At 38.8% G+C, this 21970-nt stretch overlaps 2 protein-coding genes across 7 annotated transcripts in view; one reads left to right on the forward strand and one right to left on the reverse strand.

Annotated features, from left to right (window-relative positions):
• mapk9 (mitogen-activated protein kinase 9) overlaps positions 1 to 9721 on the forward strand; it is a 35067-nt gene extending 25346 nt beyond the window's left edge. For 2 of the 3 annotated variants that reach the window (XM_016574079.1, XM_016574081.1), the window contains 9 exons: positions 775 to 833; positions 1209 to 1347; positions 3592 to 3757; positions 3851 to 3922; positions 4048 to 4230; positions 4350 to 4474; positions 4610 to 4673; positions 4953 to 5024; positions 6711 to 9721. In XM_016574079.1, the coding sequence (XP_016429565.1) occupies positions 775 to 833; positions 1209 to 1347; positions 3592 to 3757; positions 3851 to 3922; positions 4048 to 4230; positions 4350 to 4474; positions 4610 to 4673; positions 4953 to 5024; positions 6711 to 6853 (1023 nt within the window). In that variant the 3' untranslated portion in view covers positions 6854 to 9721. The remainder of the gene's footprint in view (positions 1 to 774; positions 834 to 1208; positions 1348 to 3591; positions 3758 to 3850; positions 3923 to 4047; positions 4231 to 4349; positions 4475 to 4609; positions 4674 to 4952; positions 5025 to 6710) is intronic. The other variant, XM_016574080.1, reaches the window with a different exon arrangement.
• A 2318-nt stretch (positions 9722 to 12039) lies between these two features.
• The window catches only part of LOC107756805 (rho GTPase-activating protein 24-like), a 24081-nt gene continuing 14150 nt past the window's right edge, over positions 12040 to 21970 (reverse strand). The window contains exons 1-7 of one of the 4 annotated variants that reach the window (XM_016574083.1): positions 16659 to 17215; positions 16147 to 16354; positions 14913 to 15042; positions 14690 to 14763; positions 14402 to 14523; positions 13215 to 14220; positions 12040 to 12540 (exon numbers count right to left, since the gene is read on the reverse strand). In XM_016574083.1, coding sequence (XP_016429569.1) covers positions 12303 to 12540; positions 13215 to 14220; positions 14402 to 14523; positions 14690 to 14763; positions 14913 to 15042; positions 16147 to 16354; positions 16659 to 16752 — 1872 coding nt within the window. In that variant the 5' untranslated portion in view covers positions 16753 to 17215 and the 3' untranslated portion in view covers positions 12040 to 12302. Of the gene's footprint in view, positions 12541 to 12736; positions 13039 to 13214; positions 14221 to 14401; positions 14524 to 14689; positions 14764 to 14912; positions 15046 to 16146; positions 16355 to 16658; positions 17216 to 21970 lie in introns of those variants that run through there. The other 3 variants (XM_016574082.1, XM_016574086.1, XM_016574087.1) reach the window with 3 other exon arrangements.

The following is a 21970-nucleotide window of genomic DNA, read 5'->3' on the forward strand; positions in this document are numbered from 1 at the left end:
GGCGCGGGACAAGATGGGCGAGTGCTGGTGCGGGCGGGTAGACACACGTGTGTGTGTGCGGGATGCGGGAGAATAAAATATATATAAAATATATATATAACAATATATATATATGTATACCCGCTCGCACCAGCATCTGTTGCGTCGGGTCTCGCGGGAGCAGGTCTCTAATCCACTGCCACTTGACTCGACCGTTGTGTGCTACATCTTTTTTACAATCTCTAGATTATAAAACACTGCATTCTGTCAGCAATGTAACGCGGCAGTAACGTATAGAGACCTCGGCTTGTAACTATACTCTAATTACTATTTTGAAAATTATAACGCGTTAAATTACTCCGTTACTAAAAAAGTAATTAAATTACAGTAACGCGTATATTTTAAATATAAAATATTTTAATCGCGCTATTTTTTCATAACTAATTAAGTTAACACATTAATATACAGTTATTAGTATGAATTTAAATTTTATTTACCTGTAATTACTGTTAATAATAGCTTGTATAGAAAATACAAGCTAAATAATAATTTCAAACTTTCTAACAACTCTGAATTGAAAAGCAGCAGTACTACATGACCTTTCTACCATTAGCTCTCTTTGATTAATCAGTAACCAGTAAGCTTATTTGATTAATTTATTAATTTGATAGCTGCTAATTGTCCAGTGACTTGCTTATGACTGAAAATCAGGTAGTGAGACGTTGGCCTTTGTTGTCAAGCTGATTGTTATGTGTAGATTATTCCAGATTTATTTTCTCATCCTTTCCCTTCCAGATCATCCGTTTGCTTAATGTCTTCACACCCCAGAAGTCATTGGAAGAGTTTCAGGATTTGTAAGTTTTGAGTTTATAAATTCCTGGCATTTATGCTGACCTTGTCATTTAGTGTAAGCTGAGTTTGTATGGCCGTAGGGTGTATTGGTATTTTGGCCCTCGGTGTTGTTATTAACATTCATAGTTTTGCTGAGACCACAATGAACACTCGAGAGGAACTGATGAATTACGCTGTCCTACTGCTGCATGTGATAATTATAGCTTTAGGATCGAAATTACATGTTATTAAATCAAGATTAATTACAATTCCTGACAACAGCACTTCTGTTGCTATGTTTTATAGAAGTGGTGCTGACTCAAAGTATTAAGCTTGGGATCTGAGTTGTAGGTGAGCACAGGAAACTCTGAAGAATCTGATTGCCTGGTTTCTCTCAGGTACTTGGTAATGGAACTGATGGATGCTAGCCTTTGTCAGGTGATCCACATGGACCTGGACCATGAGAGGATGTCTTACCTGCTCTACCAGATCCTGTGTGGCATCAGACATCTACACTCAGCTGGCATCATTCACAGGGTGAGATGTTCACTGTGGCGAGTTGATTATCAGTAACGACAACTTTTAGGGGAATTAAGTAAAAACAAAGCTAAAATAATTAGAATAAATACTATAAAATAAAAACAAACTGTTATGTAGTTGAAATATGGATTTGAGGGAAATTATTTCATTTTGTGAGGAAGCTAGCACAGCTATGAAAAAAAAAAAATTTGTGGAAAAAAGAGTTTCAAACAGTCCTCATCTCTGCCGCACAGCAGCATTGTCGCACACAGTTTGCTAAACGCAGCTCAGTTGTATACAGCGCGAGAGGGATTGAAATGACGGAGACGTGCGAAGTGAAAGTGCAGAAAAGCAGCGTCTATTTCGTGCACAACTTGAACAAACTACAACAGGTAAAGCTGTCAGCTGTGTGGATATTGGCAATATCGTTAACAATTCTCATTATAATCATTACTAATATGGCTTCTTCTTATCAAGATCTTAGTCTGTGCTGTGTTCTGTTAATGTGTGAACTTCATATGCCGTCCAGTAATCGCAAAAAGCTTTGCGCTTTGTTACTTTTTAATAAACAAAGTATCAGCTTTAAAATTATGCCAAATTCATAACTAAATTCAAACAAATACAGTTTTGGCGCTCTTTAATGCGGCAGGCATGATCGCTTTAGCACCTCAATTCAAGAGGCAAGTGAACTCATTTAATCTTTCTCTTTACTACGAAGTACATAATGAACATGAATTAACATCAAAACGTAGGCTATTTTAGAAGAGAGCCTACAGTACAACTTATTGAATTGTCTCATGTAAAAGCTCATTCAGTGTTTCAAACTGTGGAAAACGTGTAAAGCTTGTAAACATTGCAACGTAATATTGAATGAATGAGTCAATGGATCACTCATTAAGACGGAGACTTGCTGCCACCTACTGGCGGCTTTAGTGTCATATTTATTTATCCATGACAGGCTTAAAAACCAACCAAGGTGCTATCTCAAAAACACACTCTGCAAAATATGGTAATTATCACTATCAAAAAAAACTAACAAAAAAAAAAAACAATTACCACATTTTGTGTCAATATTGCACACCCCTAAAATAACCAAGCATCTAGTTGTCCTAGATTTTTTTTTAAATTATATTGTAGTTTGTATGGGTAATATTAATGTAACTGTGAGCAAACTAGGGTTTAACAAAAGGTAATTCGGCCCGCACAAGGGGGCATTTTCTCCGATCCGGCCCTCAACCTTAAATGAGTTTGACACCCCTGTTCTATGGCATCGTGAAGCACCTTTATTTTTAATGGCAACATTTACAGGATGCATTGAGGAGGAGCCCAAACTACACTCAGTGGCCAAGTGATTCTTATGGTCCTTGATATTGGTACAGATTCTGTGTAATGAACAATTCTTTTTGACTGTATATTTCAAGTTGGAAAAGACATTTAGTTCCCACTTTAAGTGAACCTTAGTTCCCTGGTCATCTACAAGATGGATTAAAATGCTGATAAAGTCAAGAAAAGATGAGAAAATAAACACATGACGGTATGATTGAAATGTTAAAATGTAAAAAATATAAAAATAAATAAAACACGTTTATTCTGTGGCACCTAAAAAAATAATTTGGCGCCTACGTTTTTTTCTTATAGGAGCCAACGGCTCCTTACTCTATTTTTTTTGTCTGGAGCCCTGCATGAACACAGTTATACAGTGATTAATGTGTTAACTTTCACTCTACTCTACTTTTACTAAAACTACACCTAAAATAAATGAAAAAAAAAACAACAACTCAGAAACAAATGTGAAAACTATTGAATGCCAAACATAACTAAATAGAATGGAAATTAATATTAAATTAATATTTCAAAGTTATAAAAACATTACTTTGTGCTGTTTTTAAATGTGTAAAATTTTAAGTAATATCTGCATTAATAAAGCAGTAACATTACAAAACTAAACATTTTGTGTCTTACGTGTCTACGTGTATTATTGTCCTCTTGAAGTTGTTTGTAACATGCTGTTCATATGTATTGCAAATTAATTGGCGGACCAACCAATTAACATCTCTAGAAAACAATTGGTTTAGTACATGCATTGGAAAATATTGCCAGCTACTGTTATCATTTGTATCCCTAAGGTTTGTACCAAATGTTTTCTTTAAATAAGTGAAGACCAAATCCAGCGTGACACACCACCATTTGTGTTCCCTAAATCATTTTACCTTGCAATATATCAACGCCTGTCAGTATGAAACGGTCATCTCTGCCCCTCAGGATCTGAAGCCTAGTAACATCGTAGTGAAGTCTGACTGCACGCTAAAGATCTTAGACTTTGGGCTGGCCAGAACCGCCTGCACTAACTTCATGATGACACCCTACGTAGTAACCAGATACTACAGGGCACCAGAGGTCATCTTGGGAATGAAATATAAGGAGAATGGTAAAACTTTTTTTTTGTCAATAATGCTCTTGAATGTTTAGTGGTGAGATCCAAATAAAATTGTGGTATTAATATTTGATTGTGTTTTGCCAGTGGATATCTGGTCGGTGGGCTGCATCATGGGTGAGATGGTCAAAGGAAGTGTCATATTCCAGGGCACTGATCGTATCCTCTTTACTCTTGTACTCTGTGTATATATATCCCAGTGTCTGTCCTAGTCATTGAAAGTTTTTAATTTTATGTGAATTTATCTTTTTTCACCTTTATCTCCTTGACTGAGTTAATCTCAGATATTGACCAGTGGAATAAAGTGATTGAGATTCTGGGAACCCCCTCTTTGGAGTTTATGAACCGTTTGATGGAGACTGTAAGGAACTATGTGCTGAACAAACCCCAGTTTCCTGGAGTCAGCTTTAATGAGCTTTTTCCCGATTGGGCCTTCCCTTCAGAGACTGAGCATGACCAGATCAAAAGTAAGATATCCAAAATGTTCTTCTTCTTTTTTTCTTGCTTTGCTGTCTCTTAGTACTCTGTTAATGTTGTATTTTAAACAATTGCATTGATGTGAGATTTTACATAATTCCTAATGTAGCTAGTCAAGCACGAGACCTGCTGTCCAAGATGCTGGTAATCGACCCTGAAAGCCGCATCTCTGTGCAGGAGGCCCTCAATCACCCTTACATCCGTGTGTGGTACGACCCAGCCGAGGCCGATGCGGTCAGTGCACCTCTATCCTTTCATGTCTCTTTGTCCTGCTCAGTACAGTTGAAACTGTTTTACAGGGGACATTTTTACAATGCCAAGGAGGTTCTCTCGAGACTAGGATGTATAATGATTGTTTTATGTGTTCAGCCTCCTCCGCAGATATCAGACAAGCAGTTGGAGGAGCGGGAACACAGCATTGAGCAGTGGAAAGGTACAAATGCCCTCTGCTGTCACTACCTCCTGCTGAGCTATAAGCTTCTTGTAGAAAATGAATGCCTACAGCAGAAATGATTACTGTGATGAATTTATCCAAGATCATTTGCATTCTCATTTATTCTAAAGTAATGGAATCGCTTTTGAGCCTTGACCCTGAAAGTTCATAATTTTAATGTCTGCTGAAGTGATGAATATGAGTTATTAGTGATTTGTAAAACAATGAAAAGGCACAAAATTCTCTTTATGATTTCTTTGGGTTTTTCCCTCACTACAGAGTTGATTTATAAAGAAGTAATGGACTGGGAGGAGAGGAACAAGAACGGAGTGCTGAAAGAGGAGTGTTTAGGTGAGTCAAGTACAAATGTGACCCTGGACCACAAAACCAGTCATAAGGGTCATTTTTTCGAAATTGAGATTTATACATAATCTGAACGCTGAACAAATAAGCTTTCCATTGATGTGTGGTTTGTTTTGATAGGACAATATTTGGCCGAGATACAACTATTTGAATATCTGGAATCTGAGGGTGCAAAAAAATCAAAATATTGAGAAAATCGCCTTTAAATTTGTCCAAATGAAGTTCTTAGCAATGCATATTACTAATCAAAAATTAAGTTTTGATATATTTACAGTAGGACATTTACAAAATATCTTCATGGAACATGATCCTAACTTAATATCCTAATGATTTTTGGCACAAAAGAAAAATCAATCATTTTGACCCATACAATGTATTTTTGGCTATTGCTACAAATATACCCCAACGACTTAAGACTGCTTTTGTGCTCCAGTGTCACATCGTACTTCAGCTTCTCATCAAACTTTCTGTCCAATCAAATGCTCTCTAGAATCCGAAGCGCCCGCCCCCTACACTATAAAATAGACGCTGAAGCTGCGGCTGAAATCGGTCACTTGTCCACAGAATTAGTATTTTCTGTACAGTGAATGGCATGTAGTGCACTATATAGGGGACAGAGAACGATTCAAACAGTGTAAATATGCTTTCCATTGAGGAAAAAAAATAAGTCTGGTTTCGCGTTGTCACACACACACTCTGCTCCGGTCCAGAGACACGATTTTATATGTGCAAAATTGATGCGCAATTTGCTTCTTTTGTGTTTAATTCTTTCCCTGCCATAGACAAAATTTTCTTCAATTATGAGACGCTTCTCCGCCATTGACAGAATTTTCCAGCTTTCGTGTTTTCACTGGCGTACGGTAGGAGGCGCTATTGCGCATCTTTCGCCTCGATCAAAACACTGCGAAGAAGCAGTAACAAGCAGTTGCATATATAAGCAGATACATATGTAAAATAACATGATCATCAAGCATTAAACAGCATGTAAATCAAAACTGCTCTTATAACTGCTCAGTAAAAATGTTTCTGAATGAAATGTCGATCCAGGAAGTGGTGAACAACCATGCAAGCTTTGGATGCGTTGATGGAAGCGATCTATTCCATCTTTGTTTTGATCATTATACTGAATCTGCTCCAGACATAGTCTTTTACAACACCACGATTTTCTCAGCTTTTAGTGCAAAATGTTGCTTTTTTTCATGAAACTTACTGACATTAAAGTGTTGATAAAATAAACAAATCATTTGTTTTAGTTTTAAAGCAGACTCTATTTTGGCATATTCTGGGGGCAATTAAACTTTTGTGAAAATGATCAAAAATGCTCATGGCAAAAAAGGTGGCTGGCAACTAAAAAAAAAATGTTGGTGGGGAAAGAGTTAACAGGTGTCGGACCGCTCTCTCAAACTCACTAGTATCATGTATTTTGCATAAAACTCAGAGATGAGCATGCTGACTTAAAATACACAAGGAAAATCAATACTAAAGCTAGCTAAAGAACTTCTGAATGCACCTTTAAGAGTGTTAACATCATTTACAGAGAAACTCATATTCTTTAGAAATCATTTGGAACACAAAAACAATAAAATAGGTTAACTGCATTCAGTAAAAGTTTATCTCATAAGTTAGCACATTACTATTGGTTGCCCTAATTTTGATGCATTGCATTCTGTGTAGTAGACGGTACGGTGAACAGCAGCACCACTGCCTCCCAGTCATTCTCTATTAACGACATCTCGTCCATGTCGACGGAGCAGACATTGGCCTCAGACACCGACAGCTCCTGCATCGACACCCTCACAGGACCATTAGAGGAGTGACTCGAGTGGCATCCCCGTCTTCTCGCTTATGTCACATCCCTCTCCCTCACCTGTGCGGGCCATGCCGTGGTCTTGACTGAAGAAAACTGTGGGTGCACATTCATTCGGCTTCAAGTTTACACTCGTAATCCTTCACTCTTGCTTTTAAGGGGATGTTTTTCCCTCTGTCCCATCTCGCGTATATCAGATATTTGTGTAATATTAGCTCTTAGACACGTCTGTTGTGGCTAAAGCTCAGATTACACACCAACAGCAAAATCAAAAATCTTTATTATTCATTTATTTTATGTTTGACTGCATCTTCACAGTTTTAGTTTTACATTTTTAAAATAACTCCGTTCATAAATGGGCAAATAATAGATAATAGGTTTATGCTTTAATGCATTCACGTTTCACTTCATATAAACTAAGATGAAATCATCTAGTGGCGTTATTGCAGCAGCATGTGTAATATCTGGATTTATCCCTGTCATTTATGTCCTCTCTCTCTCTGTGCGATACAGCTTTTATTACCGTTCATTTCATCACCTAAAAGAAGCACAGATATAAATTCATGGACAACTTTATAGCTAGTCAGCCCCTTTGGAATGAGTTCCTGTTACAAGTATTGCTGCATGATATTAACAAAGAACACTTTCTAGACAGACAATGGAACTACAGATCACTGAAATATGCCTAAACACACCTAGAAACAGAACTATAGTGCCTGCCTCTGTACATAGTTACCATACACCCATTTTAAAAGAGAACCTAATGATGCTTTTCAGTTGGTTAGGGTGTAGTCATGTATATATACGTACATAGATTTTGTGTAAATGTTCAGTTTTTCTTTCTTTGTGCTGTGGAAAGAATTTTACAGCTTCTGAATATGCTTTAGCATATGTACTGTAAAACAAACTATGTAGATGGAACTTGAAATCGATTTAAAAAGAAAATTGCACATAGACATTTAAAAGTGAAAAATATTCTGTTTAAAAAAAAAAAAAAAGAACAGAAAACTTTTAGATATCCAATGGAAAATTGTGGATGCAACATCCTAATCAAAGCCCCTATTCCTCATTCCAAGAGTAATTAACCACCGCTGACAAGTTCATGATGTATCTCGTAAGATTGTACGTTTAATTGCATGAGCTAATGCAAACCATTGCCTTTTTTAATCTCCAACTTGAAAAGCCCATAAGAATGTTGTACAAAGCAAATTTATGGTTCCTTTCCTCTCTTTTTTTTTTTTTAAATTGACTTGTCAGCGGATTTTTCATTTCTTCAGTTTCCTCTTCTTAAAGATGTCCTTTCAGTAAAACTGACGGATTTTAATGTTTGTATGAATTATCAAGGCCATATAATTTCATTTCCTTTATATATGTCTCTTCAGCCTTAGTTTACTGTTTACAGACTTGCGATTCAGTGATATACTGTGGGTAACCATGCGCTTAGAGACCTGTTTTGGACTGTGTGATTCAGTGCTATGGTGAACAGTGGTATTCAGGATGGACACCCCATCAGTTTCCTCAACCTCCCTGCTTTCTTTTCCCTCCAGTGTTGTAGATATGTATGATGAAGTGTCCTGTACTCATTCATTTTTATGCATGATAACACAAGCCCTCTTCATCCCAGACTTGAGGTCATTGCAGAAACCGGTCTTCTGGTTGTACATGATTGGAGAGCCTCTGGAGGATAATATGAGTGTATTGTTGAGTTTGTGTGCCTCCAAGCTCTTCTGACTGACTGAAATGGGAATATCGGTAGGTAGATCCTTCACTGATGGACAGGACTGGAGGATGAACTTAGCATCACCATAATTTTCATGCCTTAAGCTTCTCACTATCAGTGTCTCTACAGCTTGGCCTGGAGATCACAAAATGATTGATGGTAATGTACCTACAATCAAGTTCTTTTTTTAGCAGGCTGGGATGTTTGCTACCCATGCCACTTTGTCTGTTTTCTCAAACATCACATTTCCTGGTCTCCTTGAGCTTGTGAGATTTCTTTTGGTGCTTCACATTACTGTTAGCAGAGTGATAATGTATTACAACAACGCAATAGTGCATTGTGTTCCATTCTAATTTCGGAGCCTCGTGCACATTAGTTTCGCTGTTGTGGACTCGTTGATTCCTGTTATGAACACTCGTGATGGACCTCTGTGGCACTGAGACCTTCAAGACAACGAACAAAGCTGGCTCACACTTTCTCAAGGGCTTACTTTCTCTTCTTTTAGGTGTCTGTTTCCCTTGGGGGAGAGGGGGGTGTGTTTGTGAACAACAGTGTGTTTTTGTCACTGACAATCTGTCACTAGAGGTGGAATCAGTAATGACTTGAAGAATTATTCACTTTTAGGATATTCATTTACTTCTCAGACTATCTTCATAAAGGCCAATTCACACTGCACTAACAGATGCTGACAGCCAACCGATTACAGTATGTCACTTCTCAGACATTCCACCCTCCGACAAACGCAGCTTTAATATCTTCAGTTGGCGAAATCAAGCACTGACCAACGCCAACAGACACCAACAGGGGTAACACACTGATCTGACAAAACCAGACAAACGTGTCTGGTTGTCATGTCTGTCAGTGCAGTGTGAGTTGGCCTTAAGAAAACAGTTCTCATGGTCATCAATCAAATCCTGTTAAAGGAATAGATATCTAACTGATCTGTGCTAGTAATGTCTGTTTAGCTATCATGCGTTTTGTATTGTTGTGCTACATATGGGTGCCCTGTCAGTGGGCTATGATGGGAGTTACCCAAATCACAAACCTATCTGAAACGAATGCAAAACCTTAAATGATCCTCTGTCTACAATAACAGAGTGAGACTTCTTTTCTCTGTGAAAAGAAAAAAAATAAACATCTGTTACAACTGGCCAAATAAAAAGCTTAAAGTACTGTTTGTTTTATGTTTTATTTCATATGGTACAAATGCATTCAGTGTATGAACAGTTTGTGTTCAAGGTATGACTGTGTCTTGTGTTATCTACATGGGTCCCAATTAAATAAAATGTACAGTGACCCTCAGCCAGGGTAGAAACTTTTTAAGTCCGAGCTCATTTATATTAAGAGCATCCCTAGGGTCTAGTTTTCATTAGAATCTCTTTTCTCAAATATGGCATCCATGCTTACTAGACATGAAATTTTATCCTACTTTGGGTCATTCCATTGTCTTTGATCACTTAAATGGCAAAACATTGCCTTTAGTATTATTTTGAACATGCTGGTCTGCACAGTCGTTCAGGCAACAGAACTGTACTTGAAAGTGGGGAAATGGTTTCCCTCAGGAATGCATCCTCATTTCTACAGCCCTGAAAAAGACTCCTGTTTTTTTTTTTTTTAGCAGTTATTACTTTAATATAGCTGTTTCCCAACCCTGGACTTGGAGTACTTGTAACACTGAACATGTTTTATGTCTTCCTAATTCAACTCCGTTTGTTGGTAGAAACACCCAGACTTGGAATGGGGGTATCATATAAGAAAGACATCAAAAATGTATGCTACTGGGGGTAACTCCATGACCAGAGTTGAAAAACACTGCTTTAAAACCATGAAACCTTAATATGCTACTAAGGTTGGTCTTGTAGCACAGCACACGAATGTTTCAAAAACTCTGAACAATGCGACTGGTTTTCCGGGCCTCTGAGTTAAGCTCGCCAAATGTTTCGAAGAACTGCTCCATTTCCTGTTGCAGAGTGGTGTTCCGTCTATCGGCGTCTGCACGGGCTCGCTCTACATTTCTCATCTTGATCTCAGCCACACTGACCCAGCGCCGCTGCTGCTCCAGAGTTGAGTGCAGCCCTGCAACTTCCCCCTGAAGTAACTTGTTCCTCTGCTCCAGCCTGGAGACAGAGAATGGAGTAACCATACTGTGTTCAGGTACACTTATTTATTAATCCAGTGTTTCTCAACCCTGAACATTGCACCAACATTGTACATTTTCGAACTCTTCCTAATCAAACATGCCCGATTCAACACGGCTTGTTAGAGACTCAGACCTGCAAAGTAAGGTACTGTTGGTGTTCCTTCAGGAACAGGGTTGGGAAAGACTGCGTTAATGCAGGGCTAGCCAATCCTGCTACTGGAGTTACTGGAGTGCTACCGTCCTACCCCATTCAGATCCAATACTGCTCCAACACACCTGCCTGTAATTTTTGAAGTCACATTTATCTAATTTCTCTTGTTTGCCCACTTACCAAATTTAGTGTAAAGGCTGAACCTGTTTTTCAATCTGTTTAACTGTTTTACCATCACTGTTCTTGATTTTTACAAGCCACTAGTCCAGGGATAGGCAACGTCGGTCCTGGAGTGCCACTGTCCTGCAGAGTTTAGCTTCAACTTGCCTTAAAACACCTGCCTGGAAGTTTCTAGTATGCCTAGTAAGACCTTGATTAGCTAGTTCAGGTGTGCTTAATTGGGGATGAAGCTAAACTCTGCAGGACAGCGGCCCTCCAGGACCAAGTTTGGACACTCCTGCCTTAAATACACGGGTGTTACCAAGGCAATAAGGAACACCAGGGGACACAAACACAGGAAACCAATGTTGAAATAACTACAAATGACTACAAAACCAACAGAGGAAACAATCAACTAAGAAACAAGAAATTAGAAATAAATAGGCTTGTTGGACTTGAAGCGGCGACTGGTGTATGACATAAAAGTAGGCAAGAGTGATTCAAAAGAATACGGAGCCATCTGCTCTCCAATCGCTCTAGCTGTACTTTGATGTCATACACCGATCAGTCTGTGCAGAGCTGCTTCAAGTCTAAGAAGCCTATTTATTTCTAAGCTCTTTTGTCTTAGTTGATCAAGTTTGTGTTCAAGGTATGACTGTGTCTTGTGTTATCTACATGGGTCCCAATTAAATAAAATGTACAGTGACCCTCAGCCAGGGTAGAAACTTTTTAAGTCCGAGCTCATTTATATTAAGAGCATCCCTAGGGTCTAGTTTTCATTAGAATCTCTTTTCTCAAATATGGCATCCATGCTTACTAGACATGAAATTTTATCCTACTTTGGGTCATTCCATTGTCTTTGATCACTTAAATGGCAAAACATTGCCTTTAGTATTATTTTGAACATGCTGGTCTGCACAGTCGTTCAGGCAACAGAACTGTACTTGAAAGTGGGGAAATGGTTTCCCTCAGGAATGCATCCTCATTTCTACAGCCCTGAAAAAGAATCCTGTTTTTTTTTTTTTTAGCAGTTATTACTTTAATATAGCTGTTTCCCAACCCTGGACTTGGAGTACTTGTAACACTGAACATGTTTTATGTCTTCCTAATTCAACTCCGTTTGTTGGTAGAAACACCCAGACTTGGAATGGGGGTATCATATAAGAAAGACATCAAAAATGTATGCTACTGGGGGTAACTCCATGACCAGAGTTGAAAAACACTGCTTTAAAACCATGAAACCTTAATATGCTACTAAGGTTGGTCTTGTAGCACAGCACACGAATGTTTCAAAAACTCTGAACAATGCGACTGGTTTTCCGGGCCTCTGAGTTAAGCTCGCCAAATGTTTCGAAGAACTGCTCCATTTCCTGTTGCAGAGTGGTGTTCCGTCTATCGGCGTCTGCACGGGCTCGCTCTACATTTCTCATCTTGATCTCAGCCACACTGACCCAGCGCCGCTGCTGCTCCAGAGTTGAGTGCAGCCCTGCAACTTCCCCCTGAAGTAACTTGTTCCTCTGCTCCAGCCTGGAGACAGAGAATGGAGTAACCATACTGTGTTCAGGTACACTTATTTATTAATCCAGTGTTTCTCAACCCTGAACATTGCACCAACATTGTACATTTTCGAACTCTTCCTAATCAAACATGCCCGATTCAACACGGCTTGTTAGAGACTCAGACCTGCAAAGTAAGGTACTGTTGGTGTTCCTTCAGGAACAGGGTTGGGAAAGACTGCGTTAATGCAGGGCTAGCCAATCCTGCTACTGGAGTTACTGGAGTGCTACCGTCCTACCCCATTCAGATCCAATACTGCTCCAACACACCTGCCTGTAATTTTTGAAGTCACATTTATCTAATTTCTCTTGTTTGCCCACTTACCAAATTTAGTGTAAAGGCTGAACCTGTTTTTCAATCTGTTTAACTGTTTTACCATCACTGTTCTTGATTTTTACAAGCCACTAGTCCAGGGATAGGCAACGTCGGTCCTGGAGTGCCACTGTCCTGCAGAGTTTAGCTCCAACCCTAGCCAAACACACAAGCTAATCAAGGTCTTCAGAATCACTAAGGCTACAGGCAAGTGGGAACTAAACTCTGCAGGACATAGGCACTCTAGGAACAATATTGCCTATCTCTGCAGTCTATTTTGTTTTTGCAATTCCTGTTGTCAGGTACCAAGACTACTGATGAAGTGATCTTACCTGTTGATTTTTGCATCATACTCTGCCTTTTGCCTGGTCATCTGTTGACGAAGCCCTGCAACAAGGCACTGCATTGCATGGGAAGCTGGAAAGCCCAGGGGCTCTTGGGGAGCATTTGGTAAAAAGACTTCACTGCTGCCGGTGCTTAAAGGCGCATCTGTAGGAGCAGAGGATGAGGCAGGGGAGTTAGGACGAAGCTCTTCCTCTCTAGAGTCCATTCTGAATGAGGAGAATTGTTCTGAGGAGACATTGCAAGGGCTTGCAGCTCCACCGCTCCCACTGCCCCCATCCAAAGGCACGATCTCACAGGAGGACCAAGAGCTGCTGCTCTCAGCCACACTGGCAGTACCTTTGGCCTCCCTGTCTTCTATATATTGCTCCCCCTGCTCCTCAGTAACTATGTTGTCATAGACCGATAAGGTACTATCCTGGGCTTCACTGCTGCCGCCACTTTCCCCTAGCGCTTTTTCTGGTCCCCAGCTGGGTTCTTCCATGTCAGGCCAGCTCCTTGACTGCATACATATTTGAACTCCAGCTTCCAGTTCTTTGCTCAAAGAAGAGCAGGCAGGTAGTGGGGTGGAGGGTGTAGGTACATGTCTTGTATGGAGAGATTCTTGTGCTGGGCTGTTCTGACTGTAGTTGTCATAAATCAGAGCAGAGCTGGTTGGTGAAGAGTTCTCTTGAAATTGTTGCTCTGTCTCTGATGAATGGGTAATGTTTTTGTCACAAGGGCTTTGAAAAGACCCTCTCCTCTTTGTGTTTAACGGTAGAGAGTGTTTATGTGGACAGGCTACAGTCTGATCTGGAAGGACCATGTGATCTTTGCTCAACAGAGGTTCCCTCAGGTGGGCAGGTGGTTCGTGCACCCATTCCACAAGGTTACTGTGTCTTTGTATGGGGAGGGTGGCTTGTAAAGATGTTTCAGGAGGGTTGCAGTTCTCTCGGGAGAAGAGCAAGCTGTGCTCACGGATCAGTTCAGACATTAGATGTTGCACAACTGCTGCCCCTAGTAAAGGAGAGAGGAATGAGTAAGTGCATGTCCCACAGATTTAAGGCAAACAGTTTCATATGACTTCAAAACATGAGTACATACACTAAACTTTAGAGCTATCTAAACCTCAGTTGAAGCCAGGACTTTACCTGGATTCGCCACAAACCCTATTTATGGAGACCTAAATATTTCTCACCTCCAATGATACTTTCTGGGTCCTCAGCTTTAGGCCTTAGGATATTTGGCCCAAAAACAGTTGCCAAGTTCTGGATACTCATCTTGTTGACATTGGAGTATGACTGCACATCATTTAAGAATCTGGAACCCAGATGTGTCATAGCCGTGTTATCTGATGCGAGCCATGTTAAACATTTAAGACTAGACACATCATTGCACATTAGGTTAAAGCTCCAAATGCCAATGTCTAGATATAGAAAACCTAACCCGTAAATCTTTGAATAAAAAAAAATGACTTCAGTCTTACTGGCAGATGTATTTCAGGAGGTTGAAGTTTGCTACAGGTAGCTCATAAAGGAGACTCCTCAAGTCTTCCAAACCCTGAAGTACAGGATGAGATTATAAGACAAATTATTGTTGGTTCCTAAATGACCAGAATGTAACAATAATAACAAATTCCGTTTAATTTTGTCAGATAACATCATGTGCTCTTCTTTGATGTAAGTGATGGTTAACATGGTTAACTATACCTTTTCTCTGTCTGAGGAGATTCTTTTGCCACATACAAGAAACTCTTCATAGCGGGAAAATGGCACCAAAGGTTCAGGCAGCTCCCTGAGGTATAGCTTTAGCAAAGATGCTACTGTGTGGACATCTGTGCTGCTGGGAGAGCAAACATGTATTCACTACAAGAGTAAATTCACTCAAGTATTTGTGGATGCATTTACTTATTTTGTTAATTACATTATTTTATTTATAAATTACTTTTTCATTTGTATTTATATCTCATACACACACACAAACACTGATATTCCTATCATTATGGGGACATTTCATAGGCGTAATGGTATACAGACCGAACTGTATTTTCTATCCCCTAACCCTACACCTAAACCTACCCCTCACATAAAATTTTCTGTATTTTTACATTTTCAAAAATATTCATTCTGTATGGTTTATAAACTTGTTTCATCATGGGGACCAAAAAAAATTCCCCACAAGGACATTTGGTCCTCATAATGCAGGGAATACCAGTACACACACACATAGCACTGTTGGGCAAACATTTAGATTTGAAAATTCAGCTCCCTTTCAATTTATAAGTTGAATTGAATTGACCATGTCCACTATGAAGGTACATTGGAAAATATTTTTCAACTTCTTTAAACTTTCAAACATGGCTTTGTCGAGTCATTCAAACTTTGCTTTGATGAATCTTTATTTCCTAGTTAATTATCTTAGTTCCCTAGGTACACTTATTGCAGTTATATGAATTTCTTATACTTCATTAAAGGGGTCATATGATGCTGCTAAAAAGAACATTATTTGGTGTAATGAAATGTTTATGCGGTTTAAGGTTCAAAAAACACATTATTTTCCACATACTGTACATTATTGTTTCTCCTCTATGCCCCGCCTTTGCTTTACAGATCTTCTTTATGCACCAAGGGCTTGTAACACTCCAAAGAGAAAGGAAAAATTGAAATTGCATCATATGACCCCTTTAAATTCCTTAGACTGTATTATGTTTGCTATCTCACTTAAAATTCAGAAACTGAATTGGAATTTTGAAGCATTTTCAAGTAAATTCAGTATGATGAATTCTGAATGGTAATCTTGTTAGGTAGCATGTATAGTTTTCAAATCACTGGTTTGCCTTATGTAATGCAATTATGCCTGGTGAAGACAAATAATTGCAAATGTACATTATGCTGATTTAAACTACTCTGTTGTACCTCATGTCCATTAATGTCAATCTCTTACCTGTCAAAAGATGGTTTCTCCCCAGCATCAAAAGCTTCCTGTAGCTCTTTAACCAGGGTGGCCTGGCCGGGTTGCCTGAAGAGTCCCACTTCAGTGAGCCCCTGCTCTCGGATGAAATCAACACACTGCTCCACCACCAAAGGAGCCATGTGATCCCCATACCTCCTCTCATACAGGACTGTCTCCTCCAACCTTTGACCAAATACACCTGTGATAGTAAAATACAGGTATAGAGCTGTCAGCGTCAGACCCCATTTAGCTCCTTAGCTACCTAATTTTGTTAACTGAGATGTGCTGAAATAGCAAGAGCACTTGCTATAAATGCTGTTAACCTCAAAAACATAAATTGAAGATCATGTTGAGTCCACAGAAATAGGACAGATGCATAAACCAATAATAATGTTCTGCTAAAAAGCAGCTTTAAGATTAATGCACGCTGCAGCTGCACTGCACCAAAATCTACCTCTGTGTGTGATGGTGTGCGCTCTCCCTGCCTAATATTTAATACTCACGTCTTCTGAAGCTCAGCACCCTTTTTATCTTCCTGTAAGCAGAGTGAGACAGATAGCTTCCAGTCCGCTGGATTGTCTGCTTGTTTTCAGGCATCTTTTCTTGTCTGTCTCTTCAATTATGTCTGTATGGCTCTGTCTTCTTTTTTTGGGACACTCACACATCCACTATCCTGACCTCATCCTGGGATGTTTTCAGTCTTCGTAGCGATCTTGAACCTGGCACCGAACCAATGTCCTCATTGAACCTAAATCCCTTTTGCTCATGTTTTGCAAACTTGTTTGGTCTAGAACTGGATGTTCCTTTCCCTTTGCTTTTCCTCCTCCCTCTCTCTCGCTCTCCGGTATGCAGGTAAGGTGATGAGGCTTAGTGCACCGAAGAGAAGCTCTCTCTCTCCTGCTGATGTGCAACACTGACCCTCCAGCTCAGATATGCGTGCTTATCGGATATATCAGCATTCCAAATCAGATGACAGTCCTCATTCTGAAAGAGGAGGCATTGTTCAAGTACACGCCTTATTTTGAGGACATTTCTATAAAAATGTTCCTTCAGTTTCAGTTCTAATAGTCCAAAAGTTGAAGGGCAGAAGCTTAGCTAAGTTAACAATTTATCAAAAAACAAAGTGTTTGTTAATAAATTTGGTGCCTTTAGTCCTGGTAAAAAAAGACAGCAGATTAAATTTGTCGCACTTTGACATGCATCCCGATCATGGAAGCACTTCCTCCACACTGTTGTCCGTCCAGTGCTCGACCTCTTATACCGTTCCAGGTTTCTTCCTGCGGGAGCTTTTCAATAAAATGGGAATAAGTCTGGTTCGAAGTAGATGTTCCCTGTGACACCGCCTCTTGAAGTGGCTGTCTCAGTCATATGCCATCGTTGATGGTGACATCAACAGAGACTTGTCTGTGTTCGCCTCAGAGGGGAGGTTATGTTTGTCTGGACTTAATTGTCCAAAGTCTCCAGTGACGTGAGTCAGCACCTCCTCGGTTTACTCTCAAATTAAGTCCGCCTCCCTAACTGAATTTCAAACACTGTTATACTTTCTCTCTGTCTCACGCACTGCTGTTGATTGTAAATAGTACTTCTCCTGTACTCTTTCTTTCTTTGTTTCCTGTCTGCTTTTTTTGCGACCTCTTGCCTGTGTCAAGCTACTCCACTGCAGGGTTACTGGAGTGTGGCCAAGGTGGCGCCAACACCTTCTGTTTCCCCTATTTCTGTCCCCTCACCATGAATCATTAACACCACAAATCACAGATTGACTAAAAATAAATGAGCTAGAACTTTCTGCTGGTTACTTTTTGCTATATCTCCCTTTCTTTCTCTCTGTCCCTGTGTACCTCACATGGCTTGAATCCAAGAATTTTCCATTGGACCCAGCTGAACACACCCCTCAAACCCTTTTTATACATTTGTGCCCAGTAACTTGGCCCCTGATGAGAATCCCAGTCTAAAACAGATCCTTAGACATTGGCCCAGTGAGTGTGCAGTGCATGTGAATGTGGCGGTGTCATCTGTAGGGGCATCTCTCACCTTTTAGGAGCCCCAGAGCTGTGTGGATTTATGTTGGAGAGGTAATGTAGGGAATTCATTGGGAATGTTAATCTCTCCTGGGAAATAAGCAGCAACATGGACTCTGCAGCTCAAGTTTTGCCTTCAGCTCAAATTTGTATGTACAGGAAAAGACTCAGAAAATTAATAATTGAACTTTCCCAGGTGGAAAAAGTGCACTTCCATAATATACTTAAAGTGCTCTATTTTTGTGAACTATAATTTTCTACTTAATATACTAAAAATGATTCAATAGTGCTTCTTAAGATAAACTTACGATCATCTAAGTGTACTCAATTTTACTATTTTGGGACACCATGAATATGAACTAAAATACACTTTTAACATACTATCTCTGTATTTAAAAAATGTATTTAGTTACCACTTGTAGTACACTTGAACCATCTTTCATACATTAGTACACTCAAGTGTACTACACGCGGTGACTAAATAATAATAAAAAAAAAAATAGAGATAGTATGTTAAAAGCTCATTTTAGTTTATATTCATGGTGTCCCAAAATAGCACAGTTGAGTAGACTTAGATAATCTTAAGTTTATCTTAAGAAGTAGTAAATAATCATTTTAGTATATTAAGTACAAAATTAGTGCGCGAAAATAGAGCACTTTAAGTACATTATGGAAGTGTACTTTTTTCACCTGGGTTAGATAGACTTTTAGATATACTTTACAATACTGTCTTTGTAAAATAACATGTACCACTTGTAGTACACTTGAACCATCTTTCATACATTAGTACACTCAAGTGTACTACACGCGGTGACTAAATAATAATAAAAAAAAAAATAGAGATAGTATGTTAAAAGCTCATTTTAGTTTATATTCATGGTGTCCCAAAATAGCACAGTTGAGTAGACTTAGATAATCTTAAGTTTATCTTAAGAAGTAGTAAATAATCATTTTAGTATATTAAGTACAAAATTAGTGCGCGAAAATAGAGCACTTTAAGTACATTATGGAAGTGTACTTTTTTCACCTGGGTTAGATAGACTTTTAGATATACTTTACAATACTGTCTTTGTAAAATAACATGTAAAATAAAATCTACTGTGTGTTTGGGTTATGTTAGATAAAAACATTGTCATTAAAGTGCCCCTATTATGGGTTATGATTATGAAAGCTTCATATTTAGGTTTTGGGAGTCCCCAACAACAGGTTGACATGCATGCAAGGTCAAAAAACACTTTCATTGTCTTATAATATGCATTTATTTTTACATTATTTGCTCAACGACTCCCAAACGATTCGCTCAGCGATTCATTTTTCCAAACCCCTCTTTGCATGACACTAATCTGCGGTGAGTGGTCCGATTGGTCGATTTCATTTCCATTTCATCATACCTGTAATACCTGATAAAGCAGCGTTTGTGAGAGCAGTGCTAGTGTTTCCCAGGTCTGCGTGCGCAACAAATGGGCGGGCAATATGCTAATGTTTCATGTTGACGTCAACGTGAAACGGCTTGGGATTCGTTTTAAAATACGACTTGTTTAAATGATTCAGAGTTTACTTTCTTTTGAGCGACAACTTTATACACGGTGCACTTTCACATTTAAAACTTTGCAGGATGTTTTCATTCACTTAGAGCTTTGTTACACACTGCATGAAAGGTAATTTTCAAAAATCCATAATAGGGGCACTTTAAATGCATTATATACAGTGCTGTGAAAAGGTTTTTGTCCCCTTCCTGTTTTTTTTTGCATATTTGTCACACTTAAAAGATTCAGATCACCAAACAAATTTTAATATTACAGAAAGATAATGCAAGTAAATACAAAATGCAGTTTTTAAATGATTATTTAATTTATTAAAGGGAAAAAAGCTGTCCAAACCTACCTGGCCCTACGTGAAAAATTAATTGCCCCCTCCTGTTAAATCATGAAAGAACTGTGATTAAGCACATTATTTTAGAAAGCTGAGTTAAATTTCACTAGCCACACCAAGGCCTGATTACTGCCAGATCTGTTGAATCAATAAATCACCAATAAAGAACCTGTCTGACAAAGTGAAGCATGCTTAAAGAGCAACACATCATGCCACGATCTAAAGAAATTCAAGAACAGATGAGTAACAAAATAGTTGACATGTATCAGTCTGGAAAGGGTTATAAAGCCATTTCTAAGGCTTTGGGACTCCAGCGAACCACGGTCAGAGCCATTATCCACAAATGGAGAAAGCTTGGAACAGTGGTGAACCTTCCCAGGAGCGGCCGGCCGACCAACATTACTCCAAGAGCGCAACGACATCTCATCCAGGAGGTCATAAAAGAACCCAGAACAACATCTAAAGAACTGCAGGCCTCACTTGCCTCAATTAAGGTCAGTGTTCATGATTCAACAATAAGAAAGAGACTGGGCAAAAACAGCATCCATGGGAGAGTTCCAAGGCAAAAGCCATTGCTGACCAAAAAGAACACAAAGGCTTGTCTCACATTTGCCAAAAAATATCTTGTTTATCCCCAAGACTTTTGGGCAAATATTCTGTGGACTGATGAGACAAAAGTTGAACTTTTTGGAAGGTGTGTGTCCCGTTACATCTGGCGTAAAACCAACACAGCATTTCATAAAAAGAACATCATACCAACAGTCAAACATGGTGGTGGTAGTGTGATGGTCTGGGCTGGGCTGGGCTGGCTGCTTTGCAGCTTCAGGACCTAGATGACTTGCCATAATTGATGGAACCATGAATTCTGCTCTCTATCAGAAAATCCTGAAGGAGAATGTCCGGCCGTCAGTTTGTGACCTCAAGCTCAAGCGCACTTGGTTTATGCAGCAGGACAATGATCCAAAACACACCAGCAAGTCCACCTTTGAATGGCTCAAGAAAAACAAAATTAAGGTTTTGGAGTGGCCAAGTCAAAGTCCAGACTTAAATCCGATTGAGATGCTGTGGCATGACCTTAAACAGTCCATTCATGCTCAAAAACCCTCCAATGTGGCTGAATGAAAACAATTCTGCAAAGAAGAGTGGGCCAAAATTCCTGTGAAAGACTCATTGCCATTTATCGCAAACGCTTGATTGCAGTTGTTGCTGCAAAGGGTGGCACAACCAGTTATTAGATTTAGGGGGCAATTACTTTTTCACGTAGTGCCAGGCAGGTTTGGACAGCTTTTTTCCCTTAATAAATGAAATCATAATTTCAAAACTGCAGTTTGTATTTACTCAGGTTATCTTTGTGTAATATTAAAATTTGTTTGATGATCTGAATCTTTTAAGTGTGACAAATATGCAAACAATTAAAAAAACAGGAAGGGGGCAAAAACTGTATATATATAAATGCTTTCCTCTTAAAAAAAATAGATGACAACAGAGCTCAATACGTTCAGTTCAATTTTCATTTTGGGTGAACTATCCCTTTAATCAGTAATGCTCAATATTGAATGTGTAATTTATTATAATTAGATTACCTTTGTCATTTAATGCTCACTTAAAGTTTTAAAAACACTAATCATTTAAAAACATTTTAATGTAATCTTTTGCAAATCTCAGTGAAAATGAATGTTTTGTATTGTACATTATAATGTTATGATGCCTAAATTCACTTTAAATGGATTTTAAATTATTTATATTAGCATTACTTTTGTAATTTATTTAGGCAAAATATTATATAACATTAATAATATTAATATTCTATTTATTTTATTTTACAAAAAAATATGTATAGATTTTATAATTTGGTCATTTATCATGTTATGTCATTTTATCATTTTATGAAAATGATCATCAGGCAAATCTGTAATATTTATATA

This window comes from Sinocyclocheilus rhinocerous, unplaced genomic scaffold (assembly GCF_001515625.1).
Source record: "Sinocyclocheilus rhinocerous isolate Xijiao unplaced genomic scaffold, SAMN03320098_v1.1 scaffold22, whole genome shotgun sequence".
Taxonomy (NCBI): Eukaryota; Metazoa; Chordata; class Actinopteri; order Cypriniformes; family Cyprinidae; genus Sinocyclocheilus; species Sinocyclocheilus rhinocerous.